Source organism: Arabidopsis thaliana (genome assembly GCF_000001735.4).
Source record: "Arabidopsis thaliana chromosome 1 sequence".
NCBI lineage: Eukaryota > Viridiplantae > Streptophyta > Magnoliopsida > Brassicales > Brassicaceae > Arabidopsis > Arabidopsis thaliana.
In genome coordinates this window covers 27,659,273-27,686,647 of record NC_003070.9, presented here as the reverse complement: position 1 = coordinate 27,686,647, position 27,375 = coordinate 27,659,273, and the positions used below count along the sequence as shown (strand labels likewise).

At 32.5% G+C, this 27,375-nt stretch overlaps 7 protein-coding genes across 8 annotated transcripts, besides 1 other annotated feature; all 7 read right to left on the bottom strand.

Moving 5' to 3' along the window:
- Window positions 1-1,033: 1,033 nt before the first annotated feature.
- On the bottom strand, window positions 1,034-1,975 carry AT1G73630 (EF hand calcium-binding protein family). Its single transcript, NM_106021.2, has one exon. It carries the CDS (start codon window positions 1,898-1,900, stop codon window positions 1,409-1,411), a length of 492 nt encoding a protein of 163 aa, NP_177504.1. The 5' UTR covers window positions 1,901-1,975; the 3' UTR covers window positions 1,034-1,408.
- A 1,499-nt stretch (window positions 1,976-3,474) lies between these two features.
- AT1G73620 (Pathogenesis-related thaumatin superfamily protein) lies at window positions 3,475-5,290 on the bottom strand. Its single transcript, NM_106020.4, has 3 exons — window positions 5,096-5,290; window positions 4,625-4,949; window positions 3,475-4,042 (listed from the first exon to the last, which is right to left on the bottom strand). Exons 1-3 carry the CDS (start codon window positions 5,214-5,216, stop codon window positions 3,694-3,696), a joined length of 795 nt encoding a protein of 264 aa, NP_177503.1. The 5' UTR covers window positions 5,217-5,290; the 3' UTR covers window positions 3,475-3,693.
- A 1,297-nt stretch (window positions 5,291-6,587) lies between these two features.
- AT1G73610 (GDSL-like Lipase/Acylhydrolase superfamily protein) lies at window positions 6,588-8,335 on the bottom strand. Its single transcript, NM_106019.2, has 5 exons — window positions 8,013-8,335; window positions 7,772-7,902; window positions 7,446-7,682; window positions 7,090-7,333; window positions 6,588-7,004 (listed from the first exon to the last, which is right to left on the bottom strand). The coding sequence occupies exons 1-5, from the start codon at window positions 8,269-8,271 to the stop codon at window positions 6,841-6,843; spliced, it is 1,035 nt and encodes a 344-aa protein (NP_177502.1). The 5' UTR covers window positions 8,272-8,335; the 3' UTR covers window positions 6,588-6,840.
- A 1,424-nt stretch (window positions 8,336-9,759) lies between these two features.
- On the bottom strand, window positions 9,760-10,466 carry LCR65 (low-molecular-weight cysteine-rich 65). Its single transcript, NM_001036199.6, has 2 exons — window positions 10,327-10,466; window positions 9,760-10,098 (listed from the first exon to the last, which is right to left on the bottom strand). The coding sequence occupies exons 1-2, from the start codon at window positions 10,385-10,387 to the stop codon at window positions 9,896-9,898; spliced, it is 264 nt and encodes an 87-aa protein (NP_001031276.1). The 5' UTR covers window positions 10,388-10,466; the 3' UTR covers window positions 9,760-9,895.
- A 1,205-nt stretch (window positions 10,467-11,671) lies between these two features.
- On the bottom strand, window positions 11,672-12,360 carry LCR64 (low-molecular-weight cysteine-rich 64). Its single transcript, NM_001036198.3, has 2 exons — window positions 12,228-12,360; window positions 11,672-11,948 (listed from the first exon to the last, which is right to left on the bottom strand). The coding sequence occupies exons 1-2, from the start codon at window positions 12,286-12,288 to the stop codon at window positions 11,737-11,739; spliced, it is 273 nt and encodes a 90-aa protein (NP_001031275.1). The 5' UTR covers window positions 12,289-12,360; the 3' UTR covers window positions 11,672-11,736.
- Window positions 12,361-13,075: 715 nt separating this feature from the next.
- AT1G73600 (S-adenosyl-L-methionine-dependent methyltransferases superfamily protein) lies at window positions 13,076-17,496 on the bottom strand. 2 transcript variants are annotated; one of them, NM_202410.2, is made up of 11 exons: window positions 17,370-17,496; window positions 15,500-15,615; window positions 15,199-15,336; window positions 14,957-15,094; window positions 14,706-14,849; window positions 14,516-14,626; window positions 14,293-14,434; window positions 13,882-14,162; window positions 13,642-13,803; window positions 13,508-13,561; window positions 13,076-13,421 (listed from the first exon to the last, which is right to left on the bottom strand). In NM_202410.2, the coding sequence occupies exons 1-11, from the start codon at window positions 17,422-17,424 to the stop codon at window positions 13,248-13,250; spliced, it is 1,515 nt and encodes a 504-aa protein (NP_974139.2). In that variant the 5' UTR covers window positions 17,425-17,496; the 3' UTR covers window positions 13,076-13,247. The 2 variants fall into 2 exon arrangements, with proteins under 2 accessions (NP_974139.2, NP_177501.2); NM_106018.4 differs by lacking the exon at window positions 17,370-17,496 and adding an exon at window positions 15,811-16,022.
- Window positions 15,945-16,022: a sequence feature (AT1G73600.uORF1).
- Window positions 17,497-23,394: 5,898 nt separating the features above from the next.
- On the bottom strand, window positions 23,395-26,975 carry PIN1 (Auxin efflux carrier family protein). Its single transcript, NM_106017.4, has 6 exons — window positions 25,631-26,975; window positions 25,244-25,478; window positions 24,970-25,055; window positions 24,162-24,319; window positions 23,989-24,065; window positions 23,395-23,838 (listed from the first exon to the last, which is right to left on the bottom strand). The coding sequence occupies exons 1-6, from the start codon at window positions 26,874-26,876 to the stop codon at window positions 23,772-23,774; spliced, it is 1,869 nt and encodes a 622-aa protein (NP_177500.1). The 5' UTR covers window positions 26,877-26,975; the 3' UTR covers window positions 23,395-23,771.
- Between the last annotated feature and the right edge of the window lie 400 nt (window positions 26,976-27,375).

Here is a 27,375-nt window from a genome sequence, read left to right as displayed (position 1 = left end):
ATATAATAATTTATTTATATGTAATATATATATATATATATATATATATATATCTCACTTAATAATTTGTTGATTAGGTTTGAAGATTAATAAGAGAGGGGTTCTTTATCATAAGTGCAGCTGTTGGCATGTGAAATCATGGATTACAACATAATGATAACGTTATCCTCCTTTTCTGATTGTTTTTTTGTTTGTTGGGATTACCAAATACTACTGCATATGCTTCAGTTTTATTTTTTCCCCTTAAATGTGTAATTTTGTTGTGTTGATTAGAAAATATCAGATTAAAAATCATGATGTTCAAATTGAATCATACCTACCTATTTCCTTTTCTCTTTGACATTTTTCACCTAAGCTCACACGCTTTTAAAGTTGTTTTCCTCTATATACCAACTGTGTTTCGACGCGAATTATTGTTTTAACGCAGAAAAATGATTATTCAAGATGAGAATGAATCTGATTTCAGATTTTATTTTCATAGTAAAATGAATATATTACGATTAGGAAGTATTTAGAAAATACTGTATGATCCACTGATTTTGCTAATTAAAAAAAAGGTCAACGTCGTGAACTAAATTACGTGAAGTTAAATACAATAGAATATACAATGGAATGGAAGGGGCAAAAGTTAATTCAGCAGTATTAAATGGTGAGATGGAGACATCAGAATTTGCACCATTAAAAGAACTATGAAATGTGACATTTCACGTGTTTCATATATAGCCCGACCTTATGTAACCGTGTGTGTGGTATATAAATGCTCAATGCCTCGATCAATCGACTCGATCACGCCATGTCTTAAGGTAATAACTATGATTTATGGTGAGATAGATATTTTGAGTCACTTTTACTTTATAATCATAATTCATTTTTAGTTTTTAAACATATACAGGAACAAAAAAAAAAAAGTGTTGTGCTTGTAGAGACAGACTAATAAGGCCTTGGTTCTTATCATTGGCACAATTTCAGTTGACAAGAAAAAAGTGGAATCTCTCAAGCTACTAAAAAAAAGGTGAATAGAATTCTAATTGGGCTCAACTCAAAGCTGGGCCTTTAAAAAGCCCGTATTTTAAACCGAATTAGATTCCCGTTTTTCAGGCCACACAAAAGAAGAATCAGATTCCAGACAAATAGCGTCTTTGTTGACCATTTCATTATTCAGTCTTTCATAATTATTATAACCGATTCTTTAGTGAAAGTCTTTTCTCCAATAAAATTTCATCCAAATTATGCAACTCATAATAAATTGATCTAAAATTTAAATGCAATGCCGGAAAAAAAAAAGAAAAAAAAAAGAAACAAGTTTAAAATTTGCACAGCAGAATGCTTACTTACATATAAAGTAAATTTGTTGTTAAAAACCTTTAAAACTTAAAATGTAAATTTTTATAAAAAGAAAATCGGAACTCTAAGAGTTCGCAACGGTTCCCTTAACGAGCTCAGGCGACGACATCATCTTCTGAAACTCCTCGAAATTAACATTTCCATCGCCATCAGTATCAACATGACCAATCATTCTCACACAATCTTCAACAGAGCAAGTCATACCAAGACGATTCAGAACTTTATGGATCTCAGAGGACGAAATCAAACCGTTTTTATTCTGATCGTAGAGATCGAACGCTTCACGGATCTCTACAGCGGAGGAAGATGATCGACAAATGGTAGCAAACTCTTCTTGATTGATGAAACCGTCGCAGTCGATGTCGATTTCGTCTAATACACGGTTTAGCTCCTCCTCAGTGTACGACGTTCCCATGGATTTGAAAACGTTTCCGAGTTCTGAAACTGAGATTTTCCCGTCGCCGTTGGCATCGAACTTGTCGAAGACTTTCTTTAGCTCCATATCCGTTGATGGTGTTGTGGATTTGTTGGTGGATTCAAGATTTGTGTTTGCCATTTTTTGTTTTGTGATTTGAGTTTCTGTTTTTGACGTTTTTATAGAGTTTTTCTGATCATTTGCTTTTGATTGGTGAGATGCTTGATGCTTTTTCTATGGCTACCCTTCATGGCTTTTAATTAATTAACTATTTATATTTATTCCTATTTTTATTAACCATTAATATTTGATATTTTTTGTCCTGCTAATAATATTTCTGAATGAGTTATTTTCCTTCACTAATTACTCTTGTTATCAATTACTATTAGTTTTATTTTGTAATAAGTTTTTTTTATTAATAGGTTGATCAATGGTAGTAGAGTCATCAACTAGTAAAATTATGAAAAATGTTATGGAGAAAAGTATGAAGAGAAAAACAGAGAATTAACAACAACAAAAAAGCAAAATGAAAAAAAAAAAACTCTCTAAACTTGCTACTTAATCTTTCTTTGTTGGTTATTAAATTATAGTGTGTTTTTTGTATAGTTTGTATTCATGTAGCATTATTTATTATTATTACATAATGCGTATCAAAATTAAGAATATATTGTTAGAGTAAGATGTCAATATCTACCTCTATGTGGGAATCTGAAACTATAAGTGGGAGAGAAAAGACATTGATTCTCCGTTTAAGATTACGACTGTGGCATTTGAATAATATATTATTGAAAACGATTGGGAATTTTAAGATATTTATTGAACCATGTCTATCTTTATGAAATTTCCGGAAATAATTTAAATAGTTTTATTATACAAACTGTTATGTACGAAAACTAAACAAGAAACGACATGAACGAGTATACGCTTTCTTGTTTCTTGTGCCTATACAAGAGTATTAACTTTAGTTTATACTATGTGTTACTAGAAACAGTGATAAAAATTACTATTAATCAGGGGGTAGAACCGTCGAAGGATCTTGGGAGCGATTACGTCGGACATTAAGAATTGCTTGTTTGAAGCTATGGTAGGCGAGAAAGAGGAAAACAACGGTGGCACAGGCAAGAAATAAGACAATAACAATATCGGACACAAAATCGAATTTCTCATCTCTGGTAGCAAACCGTACCAATCGCACACCTCCAAAAATAGCAACACCGATTAGCGATAGACATGTTAATCCAAGAGTCATAAACGCAGCCGGTATTACCCAATTTAATACATCTCTCCAAATGTTCGAGGCCATATTCTTGATTTTTTTTTCTTTTTTTTTTCTCCTGATTTGTTTTGGTTTATTCGATGAAAAAGGGCACTGGTGTATATAATGTCCACTTAATTACTTTGAAATTTTATTATTCATTTATTTGCTTCACGATGGGAATTAAGTCAAACTTGCATGGTAATAATTCAATGGGTTTGTATTTAATAATCTGCCATGTTGCTAGAGCGTATCCAAATCTCGTTTTCTGTCTAATACTTTTGAGATTTTATTCTAAATGACATAGAAGCATGAGTTGAGCTAGTTAAACTTAAACCTATAGTTCCTTTTGAATTTTGATTCTTAACTAAATGTATCTTCAAATTATATTTCTTGGAAAAAAAATTAAGATTGGTTGAACTATTCGGTTTTAATACGGTATTATATGTTTTTTTTTTCCTTTTATAAATCTGTTTTCTTGTTTTATTATAAAGTGCAGTACTTAACAAACGAATTAGACATCACTAATTTTTTAAAAGACGCATAAATAATGCATGTTCTTTGTAACAAATCGATGAAATCACTAAATTCCAAAACAAAAAAACGGGTCGATAACTCAAAAAGAAGATCTCGTACTAAATAGTCAAGCAAAATTATTCATAGATGTCAATCCCTTTAATCAACGGCCGCGGTGAGGGCAAAAAGTGACGACATAATTAGCTTTAGAACATGTCGCAATGCTAGTTGGGTCATCGTAGGCGTATGAGTAAGCCTTAGGGCAAGCTACCTTGAAGATCTTAGAGTAAGCCGTTGGCTTGCATGACTGTGGGTTACCGAACAAGCCGGTACAGCAATAGCGTGGTGAGTTAAACGCAGAGCATGCGCTTTTACAGGCTACTACCTGTGTCCCGTCACGTGAACGGACTTGTAGACCAACCGGGCACATCCGGTTCAGGTCGCTTACGCAACCAGCGTAGGTACACTTTCCCGTACCCTTCACCGGCATTATCGACATCGCCAAGTTATATCTAACATCATTGATTAACAAGATAATTAATTAATATTATGTGAGTAACAAATATGTGTAAAACTATTGATGTTAGAGCTGCTTGGTTTCGGCTTTTTTGGTACAATCAGGTTTTGTAAGAGAAAATTATTTGAAATTCACTTCAGTTTCGGTTTTGTTAAGTTATGAATAAAGTTCGGTTTAGTTATACTCTTATACTGTAACTAATTTAAGTACAATGATGAGTTTAGTTTGTTTAATATTAATAAAGTATGCTTAGTTATTTAAAAGATGCTAAACAATTATAAATTAATTTTAATTTTTTAAAAAAAACTATTTCATAGGCTGGTTTGATTCATGAAAACTATAACCGGTTTCCATTTGGTTCGGTTTAAGAATTCTCATCTTTTATTCACTCCTTATTAACGTTAACGGCCAAACAAAATCGTTTTTCATTCAAATTCATATTACTTATTCAATAATATGTTAAAATATAATATTGCATTGATAGTTAAAAATACGATTAAATAGTGGTTTTTCTTATAACTGAACCAAAATTTAAGCCGAACCCGAATTGAAAAAATTGGTTTTAAGTGAGACATACCCATCAACGAGGCTGACGTCATAAAAGTCCATGTCATGACCGAGGGTGATCTCGGCAAGAGTAGCCGGAGGTACACCGCCAGCTCCGTTACAGAGGAAAGAACCACCACAGTCTCCGGTGGCGCAGCGACCACGGCCAGATCTGTCAAAGGAGCAACCGTGGCGGCCCCAGAAGCGACCGGACCAGAGCGGTGGAAGTTGGAGAGTGTAAGCTCTGTTCGGCGACAGTTTAAATCCGCCGCCGGCGAGTAATGACTGACCGGAGCTAGGTTGGATCCCAGGCCAGACAGTGTACGTGCACTTGTTGTAAAATATAACCGTTGAAGCTTATCATCACAAACAAAAGTAAAGTTAACCACTTAACCTTAAAGGCTAAAAGCCATGTCATTACTTTCGTTTGATGTGATTAATCTATGAATTTAAATTTAGAAGATTTGAGGTTAAAAATAGAGTAAAAGGAAGAATATAATACCTGAAGCTTGGGAGACAAGAAGAAGGAGAGGGAGGAGAAAGAGAGATGATGAAGAAGCCATTGATGGTTTTTCTGATTTCAACTTTAGTGGAAGAGCAACTTCACATTTCTCATTGGTCATTGCTTTTGGAGATTTTCTCTTTATAGAGAGAAAAAACAGTGTACTGTTTGTTTTTTATTAGGGTTTTTTTTTTTTTTTGGTCAGATATTTTTTTATTAGGGTTTATAAGTTTTTTATATAAATATTAAAATTAGATCAAATGAGCTAATCATGAGAATAAGCTTACCTACATTACATAATACGGTTTGTACAAGAAATAAGTTGAAAGTAGAGAATTATCAACTATTAATATTGTTAGCTGAAAACTAAAATTATCGTATTGACTAGTAGCTATAAAATGAATTATTCGTTGTTAGTGATTTAATACCATTTTTTTTAACAACGTAACTAGTAACTATCATATATCAATCTAAATCCATCAGTCCTAAAGAAGATTTGTACATTTAGTTACTTACTTTTTTTTTTTTAAAGTTATTTTACATTGTTGTTGTAGACAACGAACGTTAACGTCTTAACGAATATGTGTTTTGGGGAATGTAGTAATGAGGAAACTTATCTCACCTCTCGATGCTGTCAGAAGACTAAAGAACTTAATTCGAACTTTTGTTTTATATGACTCTTAAGTCAATAATTTGCTAGTCATACATGATACCATTTACATTTTCTTCTCCACATTGGTTTAATCACAAGACGTACTGGTGTCTAAGCAATAAAAGTTCTAATCGTTAAAAGTTAAAACACTTTTGTAGAGTTCACTAATTTCCAAACTATATCAAATTAAATTTAATTTTATGAACTGATAGGTATTTTATAATTAACAAGATCGTTTAAATTATATTGCTATTCCTACACTAAAATTCTCGAAATGGGGACTAGTTCAAAACTAAAATTCACGTGAGGTTTTGGATTTAGTGGCAGGCAAAGGAATCTAGCTATATGAAGCAGTGTGAGATTTAAATCTAGAGTTTTCGTTTTACAAAAAAAGACAAAAACTGTAAGAAAAATAAATTCAAAAACTTCAATATTATCACAATCGACATAAAAAGATGCTCCACGAAAACGGTGTTTGAAGGCTCTCTGAATAAAGTAAGGAATATGGACCGAATCGAAAAGAAATAGTACAGTAGCATTCATAAATCTGAAATATTTTGGAAAAGTCATGTTCTAATGTCAAAACAAAGCTATGCACGTGATTTAAAAAAAAAAAAAAACTAAAACAGGAGATTAGATTTTTAATTTGTTGATACTGATGTTCTTTGTTTTTTTTTTTTTTTGACATGAAATTGGTGATGTTCATTGAAAAAATCCAACGTTGATGTATATAGTTCATGTATCTTCGGGATATTGGCTAGTAAGCGCTACTAGAAAACTCAAAAAGCCTATGGCCTTTAACTAAATATTTTGGATTCAATATCGGAAATAAAGTGACGACAAAGTTTAATTAATTTGGATCATAAAAGATGAGAGGGATCAAGTCAACACGAAGATCTAAAACAAATATTTATTAAGAGTAACAAATATTTGGTTTTTGACCAAAGAGCGACGTTGTGGTTGAGGTAACCGATCGATATTAAAACCTACCGATCGATATTAATCATAACAATCTAAAAAGCTTGCCGAAAGAAAAAAAGAAAAAAAAAAGCTTGATAACTTATTATCAAAACAAAAGAGCTTGATAACTTGATCATGCGAGCTTTGCTTTGATATTTTCAATAATCTGTGGAGCGATGGTTTCGTATGACTTCTGGGTCGGATGGGCTACATCCCAAAACACGTAACGAGACGCATCCAAGCACGGTATTAAGTGCGTTGGCGTACAACAACACGCATCAGCTACATCAATGAACCCTACATTTTTGGAAAATATAATTGTAAATGTAACGTATATATATACACATGAGTATTCTTCTTGAATTATGAATCATGTTATTACCTGAAGCTTGAGGGTTAATGATGAGACCCAAAAGAGGATTGTACATATCTACGTACACGAATTTGGCACCCGGAAATGTTGCACCAAGATTGTCAATGTCGGCAGATAATTGTTGGTTGAACATAGCAGCTCCTTGATTTACAAATAATTCACATGCTCTCGTTAAGGCTCTTGCTCCTGGTAAACAACCTAGCGGTAATGTTCCCATAACGGCAAATTTTCTTGCACCCATATCATATAAACTCTTCAAATAACAAAAAAAAAGGGGGAACAATAGAATATGTCACATACAATTTGACCAAAATTTTAATCTCTTACTATGTCCTATATATATGTAAAACAATCTAACTTTGTACCTTTATGAGATCACGAGTCCAAGAGACCAATTGATCATTGTAGGCTGGAAGAGTGTATTGTAATCTTCTAGCCCCCGTAGTAAAATAAGTGATAGCAATATCATTATTTCCTGCGGAGATTAGGTAAACAGCATTTGATATAACTGCATTTGCTTGTTCTTGATTTCCTACTACACCATTTAGTCTGGTGATGTAGTTTTGGAAGTCTGTGACCTGGTCTGACACCCATATACTTCCCTAATCACACCAAAATATAATCTATTAAAATTTGCTATAGATAAAATAAAAGTTGTTATAATCTTTTGGACAAACTAAGAAAAATTTACTGTTGTTCTTGCAGTGATTGGATCAAGTCCAGATCCACCAGATGCGAAACAAACACCAGTCGTTAGATCATTGTTCCAGAGGTATGGATCACGATATGCTGGTAAGAGATTCTTCAATCCCAAACCCTCAGCTGAAAACAAAGACTTGCTATTAGATAATATTTGTGTCATAGTATTACAAACATTGAATTCATCCGTTACAAGTATATCAACAAGTAGAGATCAATATATATATACATACCAATTATATCAGAAAAAACTCTCCCATTTCCAAATCTCCCAGTAGCTCTTCCACCTATAAAGTCTCTACCGTATGGATAAAAATTGACTTTAGAAACACTTAAAAGAAGATTATTGTTGCCTGTGTCAAGTATTGAGTCTCCAAAAGCGAAAAGTGCCGAAACCGTTGAATTGCCATATGATTGTTGTGCATTACCAACATAAAATAGACTAATGAAAGAGAATGCTAATAGCATTTTGAAGAACATGAGGCAATTCATATTTTTGAACTTGGTTTTGGATAGAAGTTTTGGTGAATATCAGAAGATGAAAGTTGATACAAGATATATCTGATCTTAGGGAAAGAGTAGGTATTTATACAGGTTTATAATTACAAGATAACTTTCAAAGATATCAAATATTCATCATATTCACTGGATTGATTGTTCATAAATGTTATCACTGTATTCTAGTTATGGAGAAAAATGCAATTCAACGAATTTATATAGTAATTAGCACGAATTTAAAGTATGAATGTAAATGAGAAAGCTAATCTCTCTCCTCTAGTCAAGCAATGGATATGTATTTGGTCTTCTTTTCTCTTCTTCTTTTATGGCAGTTGGTCTGTATTTATCCTTTTTTTTTGTATTTGGTTTTGTATATGGTCTGTAGTTTTCCTCTTTTTTATATTTGGTCTGTATTTTCCCTCTTTTTTATATTTGGTCTGTATATTCCTTTTTTGTGGGTATTTTTGGGGAACATTGAATTTTTTTTATTTTTTTTTGTGATTTGTCCATATATATCTTTGTTTATTAGAATTGTCCAACTATGATTTATATTAATTGAAACTATTATACCCTTAATTATGTGAGTTTTAAAAGTGTCTTTTCAAAATAAATTCTTATTTTCGAGTTTTGAAAAAATGGGTTTAATGTTAGACCCTCTACTTCACCAAGAGGGCTCACTTTGGGTTTAATGTGAAGGGTGTGTATTACTTGTGTAGGGTATTGAAAGTGTATCCAAATGGAATTAGATATGGAATTGGTAATTCGTTGTCACTCTTTTTGTTGAATGAGTCAAATGAAAAAAGTTAGATAGAAGGTATAAAAAAACTCATATGAAGAAAAAATTTATGTTGAACAACGACACAATGTAAATCTTTTAGTTATAGGCAATGTTCAAAAAAGAAAGCGCAAGGCGTTATATATGCGGTGATCCAATGCCTAGCGTCGAGAACGTTTAACCGATGTTTAAGTGATATAAGCGGTTTAAGTGATTCAATTATTTATAATTATAAAACACTAAAAGTATGATATTATACATAAAAATTACATAAAATATCTATTAGAAAATTACAATATAAAATTGTAAACCAAAACTAAAGAATAATTTATATTAAAATATAAATAAATGTTTATAACTATGTCTATGAAAATAAAACATATTTAAAAATTGGGATAATATACTAATATATATTTTATTATGTTTAGCTTGAGCACCTAGCGTCTAAACCGCTTTTTAGAACAATAGAAGAAAAATTAAATAAGTTGTGTAAGTCATATATTTTATAAGTTTTAGCTTTTTAATCTAGTTGATGACAGAACAATATTCCAATACATGAATTCAATGCATTTATTACAGAAAACTTCTTTATATATAAGACAATATTTAAAAATTTGAAATATATATTTATGATAAGTAGATTTAATACTCTGTTTGGTTATTGTTTTAGAATATTAAGAATACCGATAGTAGTAGAATTAAATAAATAAAAATTGTGAGAAAATTTGTGGGCTCACCACATCAATAACAAACATATGTCTGGAAATTTTGTGTTCTATAAATTTTATTATAATCAAAGCTTCAACTGAAAATAGTTTTTTAGATATATTATGATTTTGACATTCAACTTAGGATTTGTTCTTTTACATTTTTGAAGAGTTTAACATCTGGAATCGCTTTATCATCCGGACAAGGGCCAATGCAAACACAATGATTTTTCCGACAAATGGCCTTTCTTGTAACTGGATAATATTTGAGGCATCTTTCTCGACAATGATCGCACGGTTGGTAAACATCATAATCAAAACATCCCGTATTCTGCTCAACTATATCAAACAAAATTAATTAATTTCGTTTATACTCAGATAACAAAAGCTATATTAAGATTTAGGAGTTATCAATACACTGAACAAAGATATATACAATATGATATATTGCCAATGAATCTAGCCGAAACTAAAAATGACAGTAGAGTTACGTGAATGACAAGTCTACAATATTGGATACATATGCCAACTCATTACTCTATGATTAAATTAAAGATAAATGCATACCTAAAGCAAATATCACAAGAAAGATGATGGGGACGACAAGTGAAGAAGTTGCCTTGGCCATTTTTGTTTCTTTTTTTCTTTTCTCTTAAATTTAGTTACTCGTATACTGAATAGTGAATATTGATTAACGTGAAAAATTAAGAGACTACAGAAAGAAGATTTATAGAGGTGTCATGCATTGCACATACGGATTTATAGAAAGGAGATCTGTTTGATTTTATAAATCTTTTATGAATAGAAAAGTATATGATACTCTTACTTGTAAATATATTATAGAACGTATATATATATATATATATATATATATATATAATTCGACGTTTTATAGTAAGATATATATATATATATATATATATATATATATTTGATTTTATATCTTTTTATTTTTTAGAAAAAAATATGAATCTTTTACTTGTAAACATATTTATAGAAAAGAATATATATATATATATATATATATATATATATACATATTTCATATTTGATTGAAAAGTTTATATTATTATGATAAAATAAAAAATAATATAAATATAATTTATAATAAAAACCATATAAAACTGTACACAATTATTCAAAACGAATAAATTTATCAGTTAAATGCTTATTACTTCATGCATTTTGGTTCATAAAAACCAACATCAAGTAATATGACAAAATTACAAAATAAATAAATTATGTTTCGAATTACTTCAAAACTTTTGGATCAATAGTATTATTACAATACTTAGTTTGTATCTTGCCATTGTTGATGAATTGACTATATGATTTTGATGGAGAAAAATATTAGGATTTTGAGAATTAATGTTAATATATAGAGGGTTTGATACTATTTTTTAATATATTTGTTGTTTATGTATATTTTAGTAGTAAATAAAAGATTTGGATAAAAAAATGTTTTTTGCCAACCACTACCGTCTGCAACTACAAACGCTATCGGGAAGAAGCTTTTGAAATTCGGCGATTTTGAGAGTTTTATAGAGATTCGGAGCAGTTTAAAATGTTTTTTGTGATTGTTTTAAACGTTAACAACTGCGATCGTCCGCAACCATATCATTTGCGGGTGGTAGCGAAAAAACCAATCAATCCTTAAATACACACAAAAAAAGATAATGTTACACATATACCAAAACTAGAAAAAGAAAAAGGTTTATAGAGGAAAGAAGAAAAACAGAAATTATGGGTCAATCTTTGTGTATTGCTGCTTCTTCTGCTTTGTACTTGTCGTGGAAGTAGCAAGATTCACAATATGAATTAAATCAATTAATAAATAAAAGACAAAAAATGTGGAAAAAAAATGTGGGCTCACCACATCAACAACAAACATATTTCAAAATTTGTGTTCTATAAATTTTATTATAATCAAAGCTTCAATTGAAAATAGTTTTTTTAGAAATATTATGATTTTGACATTCAACTTAGGATTTGTGCTTTTACATTTTTGGAAGAGTTTAACATTTGGAATCGCTTATGAGGCCTATCATCCGGACAAGGGCCGATGCAAAGACAATGATTCCTGTAACACTCGGCTTTTCTTGTAACTGGATAATATCTGAGGCATCTTTCTCGACAATGAACGCACACATCGCCAACAATATAATCATTACATCCCATATTCTGCTCAACTATATCAGACAAAATTAACAAAAAATATATATATTAAGATTTAGGAGATATCAATATACTGAACTAAGATATATATATATATATATATATATGATATATTTGCCAATGAATCTAGCCAAAACTACAAACTACGGTAGAGTTACGTGAACATATTTGAAGTAAACCACAAAGGTAAATGTATAACTAAGGCTAACACCACGATGAATTACAAGTCTACAATATTGGATACATATGTCAACTCATTACTCTATGAATAAAATTTAAAGATAAATGCATACCTAAAGCAAATATCACAAGAAAGATGATGGGGACGACAAGTGAAGAAGTTGCCTTGGCCATTTTTTTTTCTTTTTTTCTTTTCTCTTAAATTTCGTTACTCGTATACTAAATAGTGAATATATTGGTAAACGTGAAAAATTAAGAGACTACAGAAAGGAGATTTATAGAATAACTAGATGTGTCATGAACACACGGACTTATAGAAACGAGATCTGTTTGATTTTATAAATCTTTTATTTATAGAATAGTATATGAATTTCTTACTTGTAAATATATTTTATAGAAACTCTATATATAATTTTATAACTTAATTCTTTTTATAGTAAAATATTTATAGTTGATTTTATAAATCGTTTTATTTATAGAAAAGTATATGATATTTGATAAATTAATTCGTTTTTCTAGTAGAATATATATATTTTATTGAAAAGTTGAGAGACTAAATAAAAATATTTATAGAATAATACCTAGGTAATATTGGCATGCACATGTACATTTTATTTATTTAAGTTTACGAATATTTTTACATACATGTATGTATATATATATATATATATTTATATTTGATTGAAACATTAAAAGACAATAAAAGAAGATTTATAGAATAACTAGGTAATAACATGAAAAAAAAATGAAAAAAGAATAACATACAAATAAAAAAATAAAAAAATATGTAGCAAGCTATTACCAAAACAACAACACATCGACTATCAAGAACAATATAACAAGTCGCAGTTGCTGACGACTAGTAAAATAACAGGGCTATCACTTTGGCTCATTGTTTTTGTTTCTATTCAATAATGGTGATCGAGCTCGAGCTTTTCTATGTATAACTTGATCAAACCGATTTCAAAATATCACATATATTAAATACCAAACTGGATATGCTGTAAAATGGAGACATTAAAGGAACCTCACAGCCACATATATATAGCTTGTAGAGATAATAGCAGGGTACTGGGTTTTGATGATCTACATACATACCCAAATTTATTTCCAACTTATAGTAAATGCCATAATCAGTTTCTCTTGGCGATGAACAAACCCCACTTCTGCTCACCACTTGAGCTCCTAAGTAGCTTTGACTTCCACCCGCCTATAATATCCTCGTAATCCTCTTTCGAGAAGTCACTGATGAATTCTTCCTTCTCCTTCTCCACTGCATCCAGTTCCCGTTTCAGGACTTTCATGAACTGATGATTAAAAGGCAAACAGCAAATTGGTTTCAACATCTTTTTTAAAGCATATGAGTCATTCTCGAAAGAAAATCGTTTCTTACCTGATCGGTTCTATCCTCCGCGATTACCTCCTCGAAACCAGCATCTCTCAGCATCTGTTGAATCATATGAGTTTAGATGACTTTTGGTGATTTTTAAATAAGTATAGGAGGAGACGGGTTCTATCTCTGTATACCTGACCGTATGCTTGTACATCATGAAGATCATAACCTCGTTTCTTGATGTAGATTGCAAAGTCTGGAGATGGGGTTTTGGGGCTTCTGCAGTAATCAGTGATGAGAACTTTCCCTCCCGGCTTCAACCATTTGTAGAATCTTCTGAACAATGCTGGCTTGTCCTGAGAGTAAGACCAGGGATTACAAAATGGATACCAAATTAAAGTCATAAGGGAAGAAGAAATAGCGGAAGCTTATACTTGGATATGTAGAATGGTGTCTCTGCTATAAATAACATCAAAGGTGTTATCAGGATACTCCTTCTTGGTGCAATCAGCTACTTCGAATTCTACAGAGCATTTGAGTCCTATTGCGTGTTCAAGCGCAAAAGAGATCATGTTTACAGATAGATCAATGCCCACAACATCCACGTCAAAGTTCTCAGCCATGTAGAAGTCCCCTCCTCCTATTCCGCACCCAACGTCTAGAACTTTTTGGCCAGGTTTCAGATCCAGCATATCCACGAATTCCTTTGTTGTCTCTATATCAAAAGAAACAAGTATAATAAGAAGAAAAGATAGCTTCACTTAATGGTTCTGTATAACTTAAATTCAAAAACAGAACCATCAATACTGCAAAGTTGATACAAACTCGATGACTAAAGAGCATACCGAGTCCCCCTGTGCTAACAAACCCTTCTCCAAAGACACGCTCATAGCGTAAGATACCACTAGACTTATACTGGACATTGTCCAAGAAGCGTTGGAAGCCCCTATCATTATCCGAACTGACTTTCTGCCAAAGCCAGCATATCTGAAATTTTCGAAAAATATGAGTCCAAACATTATAAGAGATACCATCAAAGGGTGGCTAAAAGATGAAGAGGCCAATTACCTGGTTCTGGTTCTTTTTGTTTCTCACATAAGCTCCAATGCATTTACAGCTAACCAAAGAGAGTTCATACGAATTCCCATCTTCGTCATTCATATGGCATTCTTTGAAAAGCTGAGAGGAATTCATGTACCAGAGTTCAAATAATTGTCGTCTAGAAACAGAAGAGTGGAGGGATTTATAGGTAGCACACCTTTGTGTAAAATTTAGGTTCACGGTAGTGTGTTGGGTTGTACTTCCGCTTGTTATCACCAGACTGATGGAAACAAGACTCCCGAAAGAAAATATACCCGCCAACCTTTGTCCATTGTAACATCTTTTTCGCCAAATCTTCAACCTGCAATTTGATGAAAAGACATGAAAATTTGTCCAAGGGATATAAGCGATTAGTCTAAGTGTGTACAGTTTAAAAGTGGTTCCCTCAGTAATAAATAATATGGCTACCTCTTGATCAGAGAGATACATTAGCAGCCAGTTGGAGAATATCAGATCCATAGACTCATTTGGAAAGTTCATATTTGGTGATGTGACATCAGCGCACAGAAATTTGACGTTCTTGTAGTGACCGTTAATGTTCTCATTCTGGAGATGAAACTCTCATTAGAGAAAAAAATCAAACAAAACTCGAGAAAAATACAAGTCTTATAAGTAGCTAGAAAGAACAAGCATGGACGTGAACTAACAACCTTTTTGATAACACTTTCAATGAAGTCAACCGCAATGACCTGGCCGGCCTTCTGAGCTAATTCAGTAGTAAAACGACCAATTCCAGCACCAAACTCTAGCACTGTTGTCCCTTCAATAGGTGGAAGAAACGCAAGTATCTGACACAAACACACACATAATTTAAGCCTTTAGAAGCTTTCCTTCATAAGTCCATAACACAATAAAGGACAGCAAAGATTCAACTCATCAAGGCATACATATCTCAAAATGATCTATATATAGCAAAGATGATAACTTTATAGTGGGTGAGTCGAAATAAACCTCAGGACGTTCTTCTTTGTCGAGGTCAGAAGCTTTGGAATCAAGCATCATAGCTTCAACACTCAATCCCACTGAATGCTCTTTCCAGTAATTCTTTTGGATTTCACGCTCCTCGCCTGCAACCATTAAAAAGATTCAATTCATCAAAATAAATCAATAAACCCATTACCAATATCAAATCAATCCACACGCTTTATGGTAAAGTCCCAATTTTTAAATCTGCACTACATCATCGAAGCCTTAAAGAATCCTAACACAGTGTCCATATTGCTTCACACCAGAAAACGTTGTATAAGAAACTAGTCACTCACCATACGAAGCCATTATCCTTGAGAACACACTAGGAAACAAAAAAGAGACGATTTTTTCACGAGGGTAATGAAATCTATGAATAGAGAAGAAATTCGAGACGGAGATGACTGTAACAAAGAGCTATGGCTATTGGCTATGATCCTTCGATAGCGAGTCTGGATCTCGAAAAGCTCCTCGACCTGAAGTTGTGAAGCCTACCCTTCGACTGCATCAGCACACTCGCAGATCCCAAATTCGATTCTCGCTCGATCTCCATCTTACTGGACTGAGCTCTCTCGCTATCTTCTTCGCCGACCATATTTTGAGAAGACGAAGCGCTTCCGATTTCGGTTTACATGTTTTTCATTTTTCGGTTATCAATCGGTTTATATTCGGTTACCGATTCTTTAGTGGAACCGGGATTCAAATACTGGGGGTTTGTTAGACCGTTAGGAGAATCTAATTTGTCGTTACGTCAATACACATGGCAATTCATACACCGTCAGATTTCGTCTGTTCATTATTAATGGAGTGTGTCCCACGGTAATTATGATAGGTTTCGTATTTTTTCCATATTTAGGAGGCGAAATTACTTCTATAAAGTTTTCGACGTTACAAACTTAAAATAAATTTTAGACAAAACAAAGGAAAAAAAAAAAAAAACTTACAATAAATATTTATTAAGATACAATTAAGTTTTCCTTTCTCTCTTTTAATCGCATTTTCAGATATTTCAGTGAGTCTATTTTTTCATTTTTTGTGTTTAATTAAAACAAAAAGAATGAGATCAAGATCTCTCTTTTTTTTTTCAAGAATTTGACACGTTGTTGAGCTAAATCAATATTATCTTTTTATATTTAGCTCTACCGAATCTATCATCACAAAAAAAAAATCCCACGGAATCTTATGCAACGGTCGACTACGATTACGTAATAATGTAATATACAAAGTTTAGAACTAATTAACGCCCTAAAAATTATACCTACTTTAGAATGTAGAAACTCCAGTTTTATGGATTTTATAACAGTCTCGCTATCAAAAGCTAAATTACAATTTTCCTTGTTTTGTGTTTAAAGAACAAAACAAAACAAGAAACTACATCACGTGGTGAAATGAAAGAGAGAGGGATACTGGAGAAAAGATAGCGATCGAGATGGCAGAGAAAGAGTTAAGGTAAAACTTTCCTCTCAGATGAATTAGAAGAAGTCGTTATATTATAGTATATATATCTTAATTTCCCAAAATAGTGATACAATTAACTTAAATTTATAATTAAGTAGAATAACAAATCATGTTAGTTACAGATAGTTTCATGATGTTATACGCTCACAAGATCTTGTACGTAGATGACAACGGAAAACTAAAAGAGAACATGATCAGTAGTAATGATTAAACTGATACAAAAAAAAATATATATGTGAATGTTAAACGTGTGATTAAGATGATTATTGTGTTGGATAAAATTGAGGATGCAATTGTTATCTTTGTTGAAATTTTGAGAACATTAATTATTATGGGATTTCTTATGAACAAAATTAAAGAAAATAAGAGAAGAATATTGAAGAGCAAGCTAGCTTACATAAGTCTTTGGAGAAAGAAGGAGAGATGGCGCCATTAGTGTGACTGTGAGCCATTGACTATTGACAACAAGAAAAAAATCAGAGTTCTATAGGGTTCTTTTTTTGTATGTTGTGGTTCTCTGTGGTGTTCCTTCTGATCTTCTTGATCTCATTATATAGAGAGAAAAAATGATTATTTTCATTTTCTTGTAATTTTATTTTATTTTGGTTGGAGAAAGAAATACTTCACTTGCTATCTGCATTTTCTTATAATAATAATTATGCCAAATTTATTTTTGGCACCAAAAACTTCATAACTGATACCTTGAGATAGCTTCTTGACAAAAAAAAAAAAACTTAGTTCTGGCTTTACATGCCAATATTTCTTGGATTACGAATATTCATGGTTACGTTTAACTACCGTATGCTATAATATTCATCTAGTGTTTTTAGATTTTAAGACTCAATTGTAATCTAAGATTTAAGTTTGTTTTTGTATGCATATGCGAGTATGTATTACTTTCAATATATGCATAAGTATAGCTTCTTTTAAATTGCCCTAGCTCTAGTTATGAATCTTGTTAAGAACACAAGCATCAAAACGAATATAAAACGTATAACCGTTTTATAAGTATATATCTAATATCAACCAACATATATTGAAAGCCATTTATAGTTAATAAAAAAAACAATTAAATCGTGGAATTGAGCAGCGGAACATATCATTTTGATTGGTACAAACAGATCCTAGTTTGATAGATTCCATGTTGTTTAGGTTCACAGATTCTTTTCATTATGTATAAAAGAAATGAGAAACAAACCACTGTTAGCGTAAGTAACAGTTAATAGTCTTTGAGAAGTAGCGAACAGACAGTGATCCCAAGATGCTCCGAATGGCCAACTTTTTAATGAATCTTTAAATCCAATGGCTCACAGCCACATAAGTTGTTTTTCTCTCACTGTCATTATTTTTAGAAAACATTTTAATTTGTATGATTGTGATTAGTAGTAATAACAACCAAACGTTGTAATCATTAAAAAGAAATTGTAACTATATTAAAACTAAGTAACGATAATATATAGTAGAATGACCAAATATGCAAAATTCTATTTTAGAATTGGATATCTAGGAACCCTAGTATGAAAAAAAAAACGAGAAAGAAGTATAATAATTTTTTTCCATGGGTAATATATGTTCAATAGCATCAACCTCCTATTATCTATATACTATATATATATATATATGAATATTCATGAGTCCGACCTACATATCTTTTATTTACATCGCTTTTGAAGATTTTTGATTAGTAATGCCCGTTAGGTTAGAGAGATCCTACAACATTAATCGAGAACAAGACAACACAAAAAATATCAAGGTGTTGTTAATTCTACAAGAAACAAGTAAACAAAAGCTAAAAGAAAATGTGGGGGGGAAAAGGAAATTAGGCGAACCACTTGACACTGCTAAGATCCATATAATGGGAAATTAGTGGGTCTACTATCTTTCTTTGGACCACAACTTGGTTGATTTTTTAGTGCAAAAATTTAAATAAATGAGCAAATAATGAAAGCAATAAATATGATTGCCGCTTGTTGTGATTCTTGTGAATGTACCACTCCAACCGTAACAAACGATCGTTCATCATTCACATTTTTCTTCGTTAATTTTAAATTTTATGAGAAAATGTTATTTACTTTTACAATTAACATTAAAAAAATTCCTTAAAACATAATTTTCTTGGATATTTTTCTAGTCGTATGTTCTTTCTTTAACTTTTTTTTTTTGGACAAAATTTCCTTCTTTAACTTATATTCTGTAAAATATCTACTTTATACAAATGAAGACAATTCCATTATTAATTTTTAGTCTTCAGTCACAAGATAAGTAAAGTACGTATACGAATCAAGTGAATATAACTGAACAACCAGAAGAAAAAAAAATCAAACAATCTAAATTCAATAAATAAAAAAACCTAAATTTAAAAGATTTAAAGACAGCGACCGCTAAGAAAATCACTAGATGTTTAAATAGACTAGCTATAGGTAGTGGTTCTAATGAATAATGAGCCTACACTCCATTATAAATCAATTTTGTTCTTTTGATTTGCCTACTTGCCTTGGTAATATTTATAATTTTCTATAAAAGTATATGCAAAGGACAATATATACTAGTTAAGAATTCTACACATGGGGTTAATGATAGGACCTTGTTATTTTTCACCCGATGATTTAGGGTTAAATAACGAATTATTATCCCCAATTGGGAGCCTATTCTGGTCCCCCACCCATGATTCCTATTTTTCTTCTTATTTATGTTTATATTTCTCCTTGTCTTGGGGCTACATATGAAGATTCTCACTACATCAGACCCGTAAGACGTAAGTAGATTAACAGTTAAATAAACAAAAGATTCGAAAGCAAATATAACATTATAAAATATACAGTGGGTTTACTCGACAGAAAAGTCTTTCGACTTCAAGTCGTCAATATCTTAACGACTTTTCATTTCTTCACAAATTGTTTCAATGTTTCTGAAGTTTTTGAAACCTTTTATGTTATGTAGGGTTTCATAATACTGTTCGGCAGTTTTTGCAATCACCGATGAATAACTTTTGGTTGAGAAAAAAATATATCTGGGAACGTCGAGATATCTACTGACAAACTTATCTGATTGTGATGAATATATTGATGGTGTTTTTATTAGCGATCTCATTTACATCATATAAAAATATGGTGAGAAAAAGTTTGTTAGAACCGTTTGTGCTCTGATACCATTTTATCAAAGGAACAAAATAAATCTCATTCTCATTAATTATGGAAAAATATACATGGAGCAGTTTATATACAGACTCAGATGTGAGTTAAACCGACCCCCTTAACAAGAAATAGATAATAAAACTATTGAACTGGTTTATACCAGTGTACAATAACCAAATGAACCTAGACACTATGCAAGACATATACCTTAAGAAAGGCTATCGACCAAGTCGTTAGATATTCAAAGATGAAATTATCTAGAGAATTAAGATATATTACTACGGTTTTTCAAAGAATATAAGAATTTGGTTTTATGCGAGTTTTATTCAGTTGGAGTTGATTCATATAAAGTTTTAAAATTTGTTTTCGCTATCTCTTTCTCAATTTCAATTCTTTTCGACGAATCCACAATGATTTGAGTAGAACACCTGAACGATGCTGTGTGTGTTATTTATCAAAAAAAAAATGATGCTATGTGTGTTTCAGCTGCCAAAAATACAAAAAGTGCTCCCGTTAATAAAATAGACTAAATTAGCTACTTTGTAGAAGCCTCTAAGAATAAGATAAGCCCATTATAACCTTCTGGCCCAATATTGTGTATATAATGTATTATACAATTCTTTTCAGAAATTAAAACCCAGCAACCTGGAGTCTACAGCCTTCTGATGGATTACTGTAAATGGGCTAAAGAAATGTAAGACCCTGGAGTCTGGACTAATCATATGATTCAAACATTTTTTAAAAAGCTTATATTAGTTACAAATAACGACGAAGGTAACAGCAACAGCATCACATAAATAGGGCCGCCCTGATCACAGCCCAGTGAAACAATTGCTGTGGCCTCAAAAAACATTCTGAAATTATACTAGCCAAAATGGTCCAAAATTAATTATTTTTTATTTTTTTAGCCCAAATTTTCTAAAGCTTCATTTAAAAGTCTTTGGCCCAAAATTATTCAGAGTCGACCCTGCACATAAACTAGTTTGTTGTTACGTTAGGATATAGGAATGTGTAGTGTATGTGTGTAGGCGTGCACATGGGAGCAAGGATTGTTCCTCGAATTCAAAGCCGCATTTGTATTTATTTGTTAGTTTATAAAAAGATTCTAATTCACTATAGTTTTAGAAGACAGATAAGATAACTCTATTTTAGTAAATCCTTAGGGTTTTAGTAAGTCGGAGTATGTTTTCACGTGCAACAAACGACCAATGTTTTAAACGCGACAAAAGGAATTACCGTCACTCAAACATATGATATAAAAATAGTTTATGGGATTGTGGTGATAATGTATACGTGTAAAGCCGGTCTTCAAATCTTAAAATATATATTTTTAATGGTTGAATCCTTTTATCTTCGATGAAAAAAACGTTACTTTTTTTTCATTATGTATACGTCTTTTCAGTTTAATATTCAAATTTGTTGTTGACCTATTTGGTCACGACAGAGGAAAATATTGGCCGTATTTTTAGAAATGAAAAAAATAATCGATGGAGCAGTGTAATGACAAATCATGTGTCGACTTCCAATATCTTATTAAATAATTAGGTGAAGATAAAGCCGTAAATAATGATACTATAAATTAGTTTTTCCAATATATTGTATAGTATTGTATATCGCAAAAAAAAGCAAAGCAATTATGTTTTTATTGGTCGTCATATCGTATCTAATTACCCGTACAAAAGAAAAGGAAAATCTTCTTTTTTTCTCACAATCTCTTCGGGCGAAAAAAAATGTAACAAAAGCAAAATACAATCACATTTTGAAAAAAAAAAAACAGAATCAATAGTAAAATAAATAAATAATACCCAAAAATAAAATGAAAAAGACAAATGACAAAAAGCTCTCAATACTCTGTCTGGGCGACGGCCGACCCAACACCGTCTAGTGGCAGGCAGAGACACTAACATCTGCAACTATGACCTTACGAAATTACGTTTATACCCTTATACTTTTTTACGTCATCCTTTGCATTTAATTTTTTTTTAAAATTTCACTAAAAATCTTAAGTAAATACGAAATCTTTTCCGTGACGAGATTAACTTCTTTATGAGTCCGACAAAAAAAAAACTTCTTTATGAGAAAACCTCGATCCTTTCAAATATCTCATGTAATATCAAAATCTCATGGGTCCAAAATTAAAGGCTTTAGACTAAATGATAGTTATATCATATGCATGGTTTATCAAATTTCTGAAATATTAGATTTTCACGTATATTTTTCAATAAATGGTGAAGACCATTGATTGAGAGCAGAGAATGAACACAGAATTAGAAGCTTCTGAGAAATGTTGGTGTTGTAGTAGGAAAGCGAAGTGACACGGCGTCTTCTTCTTCTCTCTTGTCTCATTCTTCTTTTTATTCCTCACCCATTACTTTTGTTTTTTTTTATTTTATGAATTTGAACAATGTGAATTGCAGGCTTAAATATTTACAAATCGAGCTATAATAATAGTTTTATTAATTGGAAACATTGAAAATTTGAAGAATGCAACGGCGGCTACAGCCGTCTCATGCAGAATAAAATGATGGTTTTTTTTTACGTGAGGGTGAGGCGTGCCATAAATTTAGGGTCGCTTTCTTTAACTATTTTCCTCATTCTAATTATTACGCCTTCATATATTTATTACTATCAATTTTATTTTTATTTTTGTTTTGTATACAGTCATTTCACTTTCTAATAAATTCATTTGGTAACTAAAATAAATAAAAATTCATCATTCCACATATTTAAATCAAGCCAATATTTTTAGCAATTAAATGATTTTCATGTCGAGAGTACAATTCAAACCAAGTTAAGTATTATACATTTGATTTATCATTATATAAGATCGTCGTATAAATATGAAGGTTTGTTTTTATTCATAAAAAGCATCAGCATCTAAGTGGTATGTAATGATTCTGAGAAGAATCGGTAAAAGGATACACAATTGACAACACTAAACGAATCTTTCAAGATTCCACAAACGCAGTGAAGAGGAATCTTGACCAAGTCGAATAACGTAACGCATGCACCAAGTCCCCTATCTTCTACATATTTAATCGAGTGTTCTGTTGAATCCAATACTCGTGTCGTCTGTGTTGTTATAGTCACATGCTATTTCATACCTTCCCACCTAAGCTATTGTAAAGTTTCTAATATTCATGACTACGTTTTAAATTTTCCCAAATCCCCCGTAGAAATCCCTTTCTCAAACATTTTGTGGAAGATGTACTTTACTGTTTTAGTTTCTGATTTTTCACATTTAGGCAAACGAAACATAGAAATGTTAAGTGAACTTAACTTTTGAAATGGCTAAAACACTTCTTATTTTGGTGAGATTTAGACCTATACACACCAATTCACTTTTAGCATGCACACAAAATTTGATATTTTCCTTAACGTTTTTAATTCACTAAAAGTAGCCAAAGCTTTTACAAATTCCTAAAACCTACCAAAAGAGGAAACACGAATGTTCATTAAAATTAAGAAAAAGGTAAAACTTGCTGAGCTCCTACTTAAGTCTCCTTCTTCTTCTCTTCTTCAAGAGCTTCAATTATCCTCAAAGATTCTCTAAAGCTGCTTCTGATTTAATTTGTGGGTTTTCAACAAAAAGGGCATTGTTCTTTTCACAATTCATCATCCCACAAAAGAATAAAACAAAGTCCCTGTGTTTTGGTAATATCTCTTCATAGACCCAAGAGAATGTAGTAGAGAAGAGTTATGGGCAACGCGATCAACATCCCAAATATCACCCTGCAACAAAAATCAGAACTCACGTTAACAAAAATATATTTATATATACACCTAATCATAATTAATGTAGGCAAAACCAACCTAACTTTTTTTCTACAACAAAATTTATTGTTATAACAACAAAACTATTTAATAGATTAATAAACTTACGCAGTGCTAAGAATGTCAGGATGCACATTATACTCTTTGGCAAACACAAACGGTACTATTCCTTGCGGCAAAGCTGCCTGTTTGTTGTCAATAAAAATAATGGTTAGAAATCGTATAAACGACAGTAGACACAACAGAAGTGTTTCATATTTGATCATGCAAATAAAAACTACCTGGATAATGGCAACATGGAGGAGGACGCCACGGAGGCCAACGGCATAAGAAGCAACGAGCATGACGGCAGGTCCAACGACAAATCTCATAGCCGCCGCAAAAGCTGCTCTTCTGTTTCCACAAGCTATTATTCTTGGGTTTAACGCCATGAACAACCCTTTAACACATCCAAAAAAAGCCACAAATTTAAACAAATAATTTATTATTGTTTTGCTTTTTGGTTAATTTAAGTTTATACACTGTTTTTAGCTGCAAAAGAGTGACATAAAAATAATCATCACAGCCACTGATCCACCACCACAACATTAACATCATCATTATCGTTATCCTAAACTATTCATTCCATAAAGTCATGATTAAGCACAAATTTTATAATCAGTTGATGGAAGTCTACTGAAACATAAACAAGGTAAAAAAGAAAGTTTTTTCATCGATAAGGGGGTCAATATTAGGTATAAAAAAATTGTTTGTTGCTTTAAGAGAAAATAAAAAATGGTTCCTCCTATTCAAGGGAGAGACATGTTATGATGATAAGCAGAGAACTGTGGAGCATGCTTTCTGCTGTGAAGCCAGTTTTGTTTGCTTTTTTGATACAAACATGTTTCAAAAAAACTTCAAAGAAAAAGAAAACAGAGAGAATCATGCTTCCACATGATTTGTTTTTTTTCTTAAAATCATTTAAAATTTAAAAAACACCATAAAGAATGAAGGTCAGAAATAAAGAGAACAATTGACTGTTTTATGGTATTTAATTATGTAATAAATGAAAAGAGGTAAAAATAAAAGAAAAGAGAAAAAGGAACTGACCAAGACTGAACATAGCCATGCCTAGACCTGCATCTGAGAGTATGGAGATAGACTTTGCTATAAGAGCTGGCATTTCAATGTTCCACCTGCACAGACCACATCAATTTAATTCCAATAAAGAGATCTTTCTCAAATCTTTTGTTACTTCAATCTATCAGAAAAAACTTTCAAACATATACGCATTCAAGGCTGACCCTTTATGCATCAAGAAAGTGGTTAAAATAGTAGACCAAAACCAAAGTAAAGTGAAAATAAGACAAGTTTGAAACAGTACTTGAAGGAAATGAGGGACCAGGTGATGCCGAATAAACTGGAGTAAGAGTTGGGATTACGAATAAGTTTCCTCCAAACCATAATGAGAATGAGTCTTGTCATCACACTTGTTGGTGGCATCACCTTAGCCTGCGTCGTTTTGTTGCTTATGTTGTTCCCACCGTCCGTTGCCAATACTTTGCTATCATCGTCTTTGTTACCGAAACTAAACTCTTCCCTCTCCACGTACTGGTTGTCTAAAGTAAGGCAACAACACATGTAAACAATTAAAGAACCCCTTAACCAAATCATAAATATCGAAGGACATAGAGAAATTTTGGGGGTGTTTTTGTAAAGAAAATAAATTAGGGTGCGAAAACAAAACAACAAAGTTATAGAGGGACTATACCGTTACTATTCCCCTGAGGTACAGAGATCTTAACGTCCTTTTGATGATCGTTCGTAGCGGTGGAGTAATCGGCGTGGTGGTTTCCTCCTCCACCGCCGAACACATCTGAGACCGGCGAAGCACTTGAGCTCCACACAAACATGTGAAGATCTCTTCCGTTTCCGTCTTGTCTTTTCCCACCAACCACCGGAGCGTTTCCTTTCGCCGCCGTGCCTCCACCACCGCCAGTGTTGGGCGAAAACATCCCTGGGTTCGGCGCCGGATAATGCGCTCCTCCACCGCCACCACTTCCTCCAGATTGATAATGAAACCTCCCAGCTCCAGCAGCAGTTCCAGCAGCCGTCGGTTTAGCAGGACCACCGTCTTCTTCGTAGTTGGAAGGTCTCGGAGTAGGACCTTTAGAACCAAACACAGCTTCTCCAGGACCAAAGTTAGAGTTCCGACCACCACCAGAAGCCATCATCGAGTAAAAATCAGTATGATTAAAACTAGAGCCACGTGGCGTTGGGTTTCTTGAACTCTGAAGCGAATATATCTCAGCGTTGGTTAGATTCGAAGGTCTAGGTGTCGCAGATAAGCCTTGAGACCTTCTCGAGTAAATATCAGACCTTGAAGCATTAGAACGACGAACAGTAACATGAAGCTTCCCATCTTCTTTAATCTCAGCTTCAGTTTCCAAAGGTTGTCTTCCATCTAAAGACATAATGTCGGAATCAACATGAATCGAAACAATAGATCCTGCTGTGTCTGGAAACTGCTCGGAGATCAAAAGCTTAGCTCCACGGTACTCAAAGAGAAAGAGCATGAGTGTGTACCAAATGATACACTGAAGAACAACGATTTGAACCATGAGGTCGCCGGAGAAATTACCATACATGCCTTTGAGAAGAGGTATCCCCATGACTAGAGTGTTGGGGAGTGTCGAGAGAGAGAAGAGAGTTATGGTCCAATCTAAAGAACCGTTGCGGCTGAGTTTGCACCAGAGGAAGAGGAGAGAGAGGACAATGACTTTCTGGAGAGAATCTGCGGCGAGGAAACGGAGGTTCATGGCGTAAGGGTTGTTAGCGGCGATGAAGTGGAAAGAGAGGAGAGGAACGGCGAAGAGAGCGACGAAACGGTTTATGCCGGAGCATTGGTCTGGTGTGAAGATTTTCCACCATTTGACAGAGCCGTAAGCGAGGATCATAGCTACGTATAACGGAACCATAGCCGTCATAACGTGGTAGAAGTCCGCCGCCGTAATCATCTTTTGTTCGCCGGAGAAGAGAGAGGGAAGAGAGAAGAGCTTTTGTCTTTAGTTTGAGAGAGAAGTGGTGAAGAGGGAAAAAAGAGTAAAGTGAGTGTTGAGAAGAGACCACATTTTTATATTCTTTTTATTTTATTTTTTTGTCCGTTGAGAAAATACCATATTTTTTAATTAAACATATATATATTTTGTTAATGAAGCTAAAACTGTTTGCTGATTTTATTATTTTCGTTTTCGATTATTTGGTTAGTTTCTAGATATTATATTCAAAAGTAGTTTACGTGTAGGAGTAAAAAAACATTAAATGTAAAATTGGAATAGCTCAACATATTTATTTGTTTTGTTAAACATTCCAACATAATAGTGTGTGTGATGTAATTTTGATTGAAATACGACAAAAAGAAGTTTTTTTGAATGTAATAAAAACGAAATAAAAATGGTGGTTGATGGGTGCGTGGTGGAGCTTTGGGGATAGTGAAAGAGGCGGCCTTGTGCGCTT

What these genes read in the sequence shown, in the direction of transcription:
- AT1G73630 (NM_106021.2), bottom strand. Translation starts at nt 1,900, where the DNA reads ATGGCAAACACAAATCTTGAATCCACCAACAAATCCACAACACCATCA.
- AT1G73620 (NM_106020.4), bottom strand. Translation starts at nt 5,216, where the DNA reads ATGACCAATGAGAAATGTGAAGTTGCTCTTCCACTAAAGTTGAAATCA. An exon ending in TCTTGTCTCCCAAGCTTCAG is followed by an intron (nt 4,950 to 5,095) that starts GTATTATATTCT and finishes TGTGATGATAAG; the next exon opens with CTTCAACGGTTATATTTTAC. An exon ending in GACGTCAGCCTCGTTGATGG is followed by an intron (nt 4,043 to 4,624) that starts GTATGTCTCACT and finishes CAATGATGTTAG; the next exon opens with ATATAACTTGGCGATGTCGA.
- AT1G73610 (NM_106019.2), bottom strand. Translation starts at nt 8,271, where the DNA reads ATGAATTGCCTCATGTTCTTCAAAATGCTATTAGCATTCTCTTTCATT. An exon ending in GGACTCGTGATCTCATAAAG is followed by an intron (nt 7,334 to 7,445) that starts GTACAAAGTTAG and finishes TGTTATTTGAAG; the next exon opens with AGTTTATATGATATGGGTGC. An exon ending in CATTAACCCTCAAGCTTCAG is followed by an intron (nt 7,005 to 7,089) that starts GTAATAACATGA and finishes CCAAAAATGTAG; the next exon opens with GGTTCATTGATGTAGCTGAT.
- LCR65 (NM_001036199.6), bottom strand. Translation starts at nt 10,387, where the DNA reads ATGGCCAAGGCAACTTCTTCACTTGTCGTCCCCATCATCTTTCTTGTG. An exon ending in TCTTGTGATATTTGCTTTAG is followed by an intron (nt 10,099 to 10,326) that starts GTATGCATTTAT and finishes TGTTTGATATAG; the next exon opens with TTGAGCAGAATACGGGATGT.
- LCR64 (NM_001036198.3), bottom strand. Translation starts at nt 12,288, where the DNA reads ATGGCCAAGGCAACTTCTTCACTTGTCGTCCCCATCATCTTTCTTGTG. An exon ending in TCTTGTGATATTTGCTTTAG is followed by an intron (nt 11,949 to 12,227) that starts GTATGCATTTAT and finishes TGTCTGATATAG; the next exon opens with TTGAGCAGAATATGGGATGT.
- AT1G73600 (NM_202410.2), bottom strand. Translation starts at nt 17,424, where the DNA reads ATGGCTCACAGTCACACTAATGGCGCCATCTCTCCTTCTTTCTCCAAA. An exon ending in ACAAAAAGAACCAGAACCAG is followed by an intron (nt 14,435 to 14,515) that starts GTAATTGGCCTC and finishes CGAAAATTTCAG; the next exon opens with ATATGCTGGCTTTGGCAGAA. An exon ending in TGTTAGCACAGGGGGACTCG is followed by an intron (nt 14,163 to 14,292) that starts GTATGCTCTTTA and finishes CTTTTGATATAG; the next exon opens with AGACAACAAAGGAATTCGTG.
- PIN1 (NM_106017.4), bottom strand. Translation starts at nt 26,876, where the DNA reads ATGATTACGGCGGCGGACTTCTACCACGTTATGACGGCTATGGTTCCG. An exon ending in TGGTCCCTCATTTCCTTCAA is followed by an intron (nt 25,056 to 25,243) that starts GTACTGTTTCAA and finishes TGGTCTGTGCAG; the next exon opens with GTGGAACATTGAAATGCCAG. An exon ending in CCTGACATTCTTAGCACTGC is followed by an intron (nt 23,839 to 23,988) that starts GTAAGTTTATTA and finishes TTTTTGTTGCAG; the next exon opens with GGTGATATTTGGGATGTTGA.